Genomic DNA, 9,383 nt, shown 5'->3' with positions numbered 1-9,383 from the left:
ACCGGCCACAGTAGGGATCCAAAGGAGGGAAAATAGGGATCCAAAGGGGGGGCCATCTGCAAAAGAGCCATGTGAAATAATGGGCCAAAAAGACCCTAAGGTTCAGCCCATTAAGACTTCCAAAATGCTAAGGTTCCAAAATTCAAAGGTTGTGTCCAAAGGTCAACCCTAGGGAAAATTGGATGCTTAGTGTGTGCCCAAAAAGTCTTTCTACATCCCTACATGGGAGGGGGCGAGCCCCAAAGCTAGGGGATGAGAGAGAAAGCCACACACACACACACAGGCTCCCTTTACACAAAGGGAATGAGGGACACATGTCAGCTCCCTAGGCCAGATGCCCACAAGGTATGCCCAATTCCTATTGGAAGACCCTTGAAGTGGACCAATGAGAATTAGGCTAGAGTAAATCTAGTTTAATTAATTTAAAAACATTTAATAAAAGAAACCAATAAGAATTAAGTGTCCTAGAAGACTATTGGGCAGTCTCCCAAGGGGTCCAATGAGCATTCAGGAGCCCCATGGCTTGCCTGATTCCTATTGGCTAGGAGGCAAAGGGGTCCAATGAGAGTTTAGTTTAATTATTTAATTATCTAAAGCTCTCACAAAAGGGGAAAGGGGGACACATGTCAGAAGGCTATCACTTATGCTGCTTAATCCCTATTGGCTTGACCTGGGGAGGTCCAATGAGGCAAAAGCCAGACTAACTTAGCAGCTAGGGCTCGCCCAAGAGAGAGAGGGGGCTGATTTTTGCTTGGCATTGACACACACACTCTCACACTTGACCATGTGTGAAGGGAAAATACTCTATCTCCTCCCAAGCTTTAATGGAGAGCTCATCACCTACTCCAAGCTTGTGAGATAGAAGCCTACATCAACACTCTCTTGGCATGTGGATGCAAATCCAACCAAGAGCCAAGCTTCAATGCATGCTCATCTTCTCTACCAAGCTAATTACTAAGCTAAGCTATGCTAATATGAGTGATTATGTGAGGAGATGTACTTCTTTCTCGTAAGATACTTCTTTTTCCTCTCAATCTACTCTCATACCCTGCTAGCTCTCACCATCTTCGAAGGTGTGTGAGGTCTTGGGTCTGAGAACGGGGATAATTCAAGTTGTGTTTGATTAAGTGTTTTGCTTGGTGTATGAAGCTTCCATCTTCATTGCACTAGCTCGTCTTGAAGGAACACAAAGAATTGTATTGTACAATGTCTCTCTTGATGGGAGAAACCATAATACAAAGCCTTTTGGAGGGGGGACCGGCTCCATGCAAATCCGGTCCTCAACTGTTGTCAATAGCTTAATTGCTCTCTCTTTTGAAAGTATTGTCGATGCTATCTAACTAGGTGTTATGTTTTTTGTTGCTCTCTCTCCACCCAAGCACTCTTGTAATTCTCATTAGGAATCAACTCTAATGAAATGCTCACTATGTTCATGCTAATTTCCGCTACACATAAGATTTTAGGCCATTAAATGTTACATTTACAAATTTTTGTGACAAGAATGGTCTAGACTAGATTCCATTTTGCATGATAAGCGGGATTCAAGAACAAGAAGACCATGAAGGGAAAATAGATGATGATGTAACACAAGAGTTAGATACTCTTAAACAAAGGACAAAAATACTAGAAAAGCAAGGTATGGGACCATTTGCAATTCATTCTATATCACCAAGTGTGGCCATAAAACTTGCTACATTGGATCAATAGGATGCCCAACTGGATTAGTGGTTGTAGATTAGAAAAGTATCACTTGCCATTGACTCAAGAAATTCTTGAAAGGGCACATACAGCCAAGAACATGAACAACAAGCATGACAAAGTCCTTCAATAGGTACAACAAAAAGCCAAAGTAGAGCTGCGAAGAGGAAACAAATGCTATAAGACTTTACTCAGATTTACCACATGGTGAGCATTGACGAAGACAAAGAAAGTTTGTATCCATACATTTCTACAGAGCTAAGAGCCAACATGTTACCTATGCATTTGCTAGTAGATTTTGGTACACATCTGAATACAATTAGTTGGGATCTATATCAGAAAATACCAGAGTTGGCCCTACAACCATTGAAAAGGATGTTCACAAGATTCAATGGGATTGTCAGCACTACCCCAAATTACGTGGAGCTCATGGGACACGTAGAAGGATTACCATGTCACCATAATTTCTTTGTACTACCTCCATACTCCCCTAATAATCAGCTAGTACTAGGTGCACCATGGCAATGCAAATACAAGGCGTAAATACATTGGGCAAAAAACCAAGTGTATTTTGTAGTAGAACATCAAGTGCAACAATTCACATTTTCTTTCGTGGAAGATACCAGGTATCTCTTTGAAGATGAGGACAAAGAAAAGAAGGAGTCAGAGGATATCTTCAATGCAACAGACACACAACAAAACAGTACAATTGTTGAACTGTCATTCCGAAAACGACACCTAGCTATAAGATGTACTGATAATCATAATTCTCTCTTTCCTGCTTCCAAATGATGCAAAGCACATTCATGCCACTTGTGATTGGGCGGAAACTCAAGGCCAAGGTACATAAATCTCTGAACAGCTTCAAGTGTCTCATTGTTGTACACAATGCATGGCTTCTCCGTATGGTTGGTTTCCACAAGCATAACCTTTGTTTTGGATTTATTCACAATCATCCCACTATGCAAGAAAAATTTCTCAAGGACAACCATAAGCCTTTGTGCATATTCTAAAGTGTGTGCTAGAAGCACTGGATCATCCGCGTACAACAAAAGCATGATTACCACATTGCAAATAGTGACCTCTTCAATGCCTTCTTCTTGCATAAAGTCAAGTACCATTTTTTCCAATTAATCGATGCATAGACCAAAGAGAGTTGGTGACAATGGATATCGTTGTTTAACCCCAATATTGCTTACAAAAATTTCTGAAATTCCTCTTCCCATGAGCAATTGACACATCATCTTCTCATAGATTTGAGAAATCACAAGCATAAACTCACTTGGCACTTAGAGTTCTTCCATCCTTCTCCACAAATCGTTACGTGGAATCATATAAAGGCTTTCTTAAAGTCCACAAAATAACAATACAATTGCTTGCCTTTCAACTGACTTTCCTCCATGAGAACATAAAGAGTGACAAGATGATTAATGGTGCTATGGCATCAAGAAAAACACGCTTGTCCTTTTACACGCTTATCATTGTCTTTAGCCCAATCGCTCAACTTCATCTCCATTATGCACCCAAACAACTTTTCCATAAGAGACCCAATCATTATAGTCCAGTAGTTGTTTACATTCTTTACATCCCCTCCTTTATGCAAAGGCTTGACCCAATTAGTCCTCCAATCATAAAGCATACCATGTTGAAGTGCAAGGTTGAACATATCATACATCCACTCATGTGTAAAATCTCCCGTACATTTGATCATCTCCGATTTGATACCTTGAAGATCTCCCGCTTTGCGAGGGACCAACTTTTCAAGCCCACCGCATACATCCTTAATAGTAAGAAAAGATTGTATACATGGGAGTGAACCATCAAATGGCATTTTTTCAGCATTTGGTTGCTCATATAGTTACGTACAATGTGTGTACGTATCCACAAGACTCAACTTACCAAAATTCTCAACCCGCTTGCCCCTCAAGTCTCTCCAAAAACTTCCATATGTATGTGCCTTTTCTTGGACTTGAAAAAATTGTTGCTTTACTTCCACAAAGCATTCTTCGGCACAAGAACAAATAACTTTCTTGAAAGCTTCCCATTTAGTTTCCAATTGTGTGTCATATTGAAGCTTTGTCATCCATAGCTTTTGCTCAATCATTTCAATGTACATTGGTGTCCATTTGAAATCCTATATAGTGATAACTTCTCTTCCCTTTGGTTGAGATTATCATGCTTAGTTACTTCTCCACATACAAGGTCAATACATAAGGTCCGATGGTCTTATTTCGGGGTCCATTGGCCAAACATAAAACTCTTTATGCGATACATGATGGCTTCGGAGAGTAGCATATAGTCAATCACACTATCCCCATTATGTTTTCTACATGTAAATCCATTGGTTCCACTCCACAAAGATACACCATTGGCAATGAGCACACCCGTGCTATTACACATGTGTAAAAGTAACTTTCCATGGTGATCTGGCTCTTTCTCATCCATTGAAGTACAATCATACAAGTGAGCTTCTTCCAACTCCCTTGAAATGTATGGCATATCAGATTGTTGAGTATCATGTTGCAATATTTTTGTGCAATCATTCATATCCTCAAAGACAATAACATCACCTTCGCCTTTGAAATAAGCAATGTCCTCTTCTAAATCAAAAAATGGATGATCTCTATCCATGCAAGCATAAAAGGGGAATCATGATGAGGAATGTAGCAACCGGCTACCAAAATGGGTGCTCTTTTTGGTGTCATAATTTTCAGCCATACATAACGTTTGTATTTTTCATCTTTCACAATTGATACAAAGTCTTCCAATCCTTTCTTAACCATACTTGCTACCCCTCCTCACCCTCTTCGTTGCTTGAGATTCTTTGACCACATCAATGAATGTACATTGTAATCCTCAGAGAGAGAGAGAGAGAGAGAGAGAGAAACCTCTTCTTCCATGGTAGATTTTGCAGCAGTGCTAAGCACTGGCTCTCCTAGTTCCTTAGAGCTTGGCAACAACTTCTTGATTAGAGTAGGCTAGATGATAGAGAAGATGCGATGAGAAAAGGAATGTTAGAGATGGTGTGGTGCTTCTCAATACGTAGCGGCAAGTGCATATAAAAATGAGGTGCCAAGATTGCTAAAGAGGTGAGATGAGAGAAAAGGGGCGGGAACTTTGAATTACATACAGAGTCCAAAATAACGTTTATTTTGAACGTTGGGAGTTGGAACTTGCGATAGGCCCAATTAAAGCAAGACAACTTTGACAATTTAATTGTCCCACCAATTGTAGTGACTATAGAGTCGGAGTCCTCACAAGTAAAGTGTAAACATAGGATATTTTGTGTGTGTGTGTGTGTGTCTAAACTTGCTACTTTTTTATTTACCTTTAAAAGAATCCTACCCTTATATTTTGAAAAAGTACATTACCTTTACTCACAATGTTTACACTTAAAAAACCTTAGGGATTCCTTTTCTCTAGAGTTTCCAAAACCCAAGATTTTTTTTTTCACGAGGTAAATCTCAAAATTTGCAGGTGATTTACAGCATTGGTGTAGACATTTGTGAAATTGTGTACCTCTCTTTTTTAAAGAGGGGCATTACATATTGAGTCATACACAATCTTTCTCATTCTCTATCATCTTTTTTTTTTCATTTTCTTACAATGTTTTCAAATGCTTTTTAATCATTTATTTTTATGCTTTTGAAATTATAATATATTATATTATAATTTAAATAAGTCAATGTCACACTTATTTTCAAAAAGCTAATATTTATTGTGAGAACAAATGTTTTAAAATGCGAGTGTCACTTTCTCTTTTCTTTGTGATTCTCTTGTAAAGAAGCTTCTTACTATTAAACTCCCTCAATAGCCTTATGTAAGCTATGGTGAACTTTCATCTTGGTATCGATGGGTTTGACAGTAGACACTAGGGGCGTCGATTAGTCACACCATGTCACTTCATCCCTTGTCTTTAGGCCCCCTGGCACATTGGGGTGGGCAATCATTGGCCATACTGAGGTGATGGGCAACCAATTGGCCAACCAAAAGTGGAAGATGGCCTCTAGCTCGTGTCAGAGGGGTGGGCAACTCCCCCTAGCTAACTTTTTCGCGAAAAGGCAAGGTGGGATTAAATTCAAAGGGATTTAAACTCTGACTGTCCATGCAGAAGGCGGATGCTCAACCACCTGGCTATTGCTGACTGTTTGTCATCTATCCACGGTATCAGCCCCGTGTGACTGCGTTTGTGTGGCCACGAGCAAGAAGAGACAAGGGTGGGTGCCCGAGTGTGACACAAGGGCCTTAGAATGCACATGATAGTATGGTCACTATGGTGACAGTCACCATGCTGGTTAAAGTTAGGAAAACAGGCATTTAAAACACACTGTATTCAAATTGGACGCGCTAGTAGGCTGGCGAGTTTCTTGGCTGGCAGTCCGGGACGTCTGTTCATGGACGCTGGAGGAAGGCCTCAGATCCTTTCTCACATCAGCAAGTCTCTCACCACCACCATCTACGACACCCTTTGGGTGCCCAGCAGGTGCCCCTCACCCACCTTCTCTCTCTCTCTCTCTCTCTCTCTCTCCCCCCCCCCCCCACACACACACACACACACACTTCTTTTCTTTTGAATCGATTTGATTAATTTACCATCGGGAAACCTCAAAGCCAGGAAAACCCACCAAAAAGATCATGTACAAGGGAAGGAAAGTGTTCGGCTCTACAGAAAGGGTAAAAGCATTCATATGAAAGCTGATATATCTCTGGGGTGATATCACCAACTTCCAAGGCAAACCGCGAAGATTGCCTGAGAGAGAGCTTGAAAAAAGGGCAGGGATCTACATGAATGTGATGGAACATAGAGCCATTACGTTGTCGCCATAGGACCAGGAAGCCCAAAATCTGACCCACGGGAAGAAGACCGCGAAGCGTTGCAACACCGGCGAGAAAATGTCAAACGCCCAAAACCGTTTATGAAAGACAATCGTGAGAAAATGGAGCCGCATGCACGCTGATACGTTGTGAAGGAAATCTCGAGTAATGTAGCAGTCCCACAACAAGTGACAAACATCCTCTTCCGCAGTCGAGCGAGAGACACAAGATGAAGGGCGAATATGACGTGCTCTAAGAAAAGTGCCCACCGAAAGCACACCAAGCAAACAACGCCAAAGAAACAACCACTCCCTCAAAGGCAAATGGCTTTTCCACAAATCAAATAGAAGCTTTCTCCACAAGATGTCAGATTTATGCATGTGCCAAAGAGCATTACATGATCAACAAGCCAATGTTGAGGGAGAAGAAGAGCATAAACTAGACCAATAGAAATATCCCGAAAGGACGTTTCTCGGAGATTCCAATCGGACATGTGAACGCCATCGAGCAAAGGTGAAACAGGTAAAAAATCAACCAGCATTTGCTGCAGTTGTCTCCAAAACTGACGGTAATGCATGCCCAATCCAAATCACCGAGCGGCAAAGGGAAACTCCAAAGTGAATCCGACTACATTCACCACATCCTCAAGTATCCGAATGCCATGGCAAGGAAGAAAGTACGCCTGGTGAGGCGAGCGGTCAACCAGAGTAAGAGAGAAAGCCCGGCTCCAATGAAGGCTTTCTAAATGAAGCGAATTTCCTTCGCACTGTGCATTCCATGAAAGATGAACTGTAACCTCTTTCCAAGCAGAGAGCAAAGTGGAAGCGAACGGGCATCCAGGAATATGTCCATCCATTTTACCAAATACAACCTCCCAAATAGTTGATTGCGAGTGACCAAACGAAGACGTAGCAACATGCTACCTTAGGTATGCAAACATAAGACTCCAAAGTTGAGATTGTTGCGCAAGTGTAGGTAATAACATAGCTTTCCTCGCAAGAACATGCCTACGCAAGTCCAAAATATTCAGACCACCAAAGCGTTTAGGTGTACAAAGCTTCTCCATCGACATCAATCACAAGCCTTTTTTGTGTGCATGAGTTCGCCACAAATGACATAAGATGGCTGACATAACAAAATCAAGACAATGGCAAGGCCAATGCAACAGTGGCAAAAAGAACTAAACATATGCCATCAGGATACTCTGAACGATACGCAGGCGAACATGCAACAACCAAGTAGATAGCTTCCAGTAATGCAATTTGACCTTCAAGCGTTGCGTAACCCAATCCACTTTTTGAGTGTGAGTGACGTTCCATCCAATTGGATATCCCAAATGCTTGGTGATCTCATTTGGAGGAACAATCTCACTTGGCCACAATAGATTGTGGCAATCGCAAGAACGAAGTGGTAGAAGCTTCGATTTATGAAAGTTGACTTTAAGACCGCGGTTGCAATCCCAAACAATTCCAAGGCTTCCATAATCACTTGGACATCCCTCTACTGGTTGCGAGGCGCAATAATGAGTCATCCGCATAAGCCTGCCCAATAAAGGTATGACCTGAGGGTAACTGCAAGCCATGAAGACGCTCCACAGAGGTCAAATGATCAAAATACATCAACAAAGGGTGAGTGGCCATAACATACAACAAAGCACTAAGGGGACAGCCTTGCCTAACCGAACAACCAAGTGGCCACGATTCTGTCAATTCACCTTCTAGGATCCCCGTAGACGTACTACAAGCATACAAGAAATAAACCACATTGGCCAATTTAGGACCAAACCCTAGGCACCTCATTGTGGCAGTAATGAAGTCCCACTGCACAGTGTCAAAAGCCTTTCCAATATCCACTTGCATGACCAACACATCTTGCTATGTGTATTGAGCATACTCCATGCCAATCATAACATTAGCCAAGTTGTCCATGATTTGACGACGTGGATATCATGTGCACATCTAACCTTATGTGCATGTGGACAAGCTACTTCAGGTCTAGGGTTCAGGTCAGCTTAGGAAGTGTTCTGGCACCTTTGTGAGCCTGTGCACAGGCCGTGCATGTCCAGCCACTTAGAGTAGTTGCATATCCTCTGGTTGCACACAACACGATCATTAGCATGACAGTTAGTACCCATCATGAGCATTTTACAGTGCATAGAACCCATTTTCCCTATTTTATCAATTTTTCACTTATTGTTAATAAGCGACTTTGTTAGGAAACTGGGTAGGGCAAATTTGCTAAGTGACTATATAAGAAACTTAGTGCTAGCACTTTCTGGCAGAAGAGGCAGCATAAGTTCCTACAACTTGCACTGCACCTTCTCAGCTAGACTGGCAGGATTCCCTAGTGTTTCAGCCAATAGACAATCAGGCGTTTGTCATCACCAGATCAGCCTTGGCGTTTTGCAAATCCCAGATCCAGCCTAGCATTTTTGCAGATAGCATCAGCGTTTGCAGTTTCTCGGCGACAGATCAGCCCCTAGCATCAGTGTTTTCAATTTTCAGAATTTAGGCCCGCAAGATCAGCCCCTAGCCTCACAGATCTCACCTACCCACAACAGATCCTTGCCGCACCGTCAGATCAGCCAACGTTTTCAGATTTAGCCCACTGTCCGCAGATTTCAGCATTTGCGTTTTCAGCGCATCGTCGCCATCGCCGTTCTCGCCGACATAGTGTCAAAATTCAGCAGTTAGTAGATTTCAGCCCCTAGCGTTTTCAGATTTCAGCCCGTCTCGTCGTCGTCATCATTGCCGAGGACATCGTCGGCAAGTCCATAGCATCTAGACCATTGTACTAGATTGAGAGGGGGGCCTTCGGAGGAGGGTTTGACAACCGTCTGGTGTCGTATTCTTCTCTCTCTCTCTCTCTCT

General features: G+C 42.2%; 1 protein-coding gene across 3 annotated transcripts in view; it reads left to right on the top strand.

The window, feature by feature from the left end:
* Nucleotides 1-5,831: 5,831 nt before the first annotated feature.
* LOC147444209 (dynein axonemal assembly factor 10-like) overlaps nt 5,832-9,383 on the top strand; it is a 108,484-nt gene continuing 104,932 nt past the window's right edge. The window contains exon 1 of one of the 3 annotated variants that reach the window (XR_015190033.1): nt 5,832-6,181. Coding sequence is in view for 2 of the 3 variants with exons in the window: in XM_086526909.1 (XP_086383035.1) it covers nt 6,093-6,181 (89 nt within the window). In the remaining variant the exon portion in view is untranslated. The remainder of the gene's footprint in view (nt 6,182-9,383) is intronic. The other 2 variants (XM_086526909.1, XM_086526908.1) reach the window with 2 other exon arrangements.

Source organism: Adiantum capillus-veneris, chromosome 13 (genome assembly GCF_014529385.1).
Source record: "Adiantum capillus-veneris isolate H3 chromosome 13, ASM1452938v2, whole genome shotgun sequence".
NCBI lineage: Eukaryota > Viridiplantae > Streptophyta > Polypodiopsida > Polypodiales > Pteridaceae > Adiantum > Adiantum capillus-veneris.
This window is presented reverse-complemented; position numbering and strand designations above follow the sequence as displayed.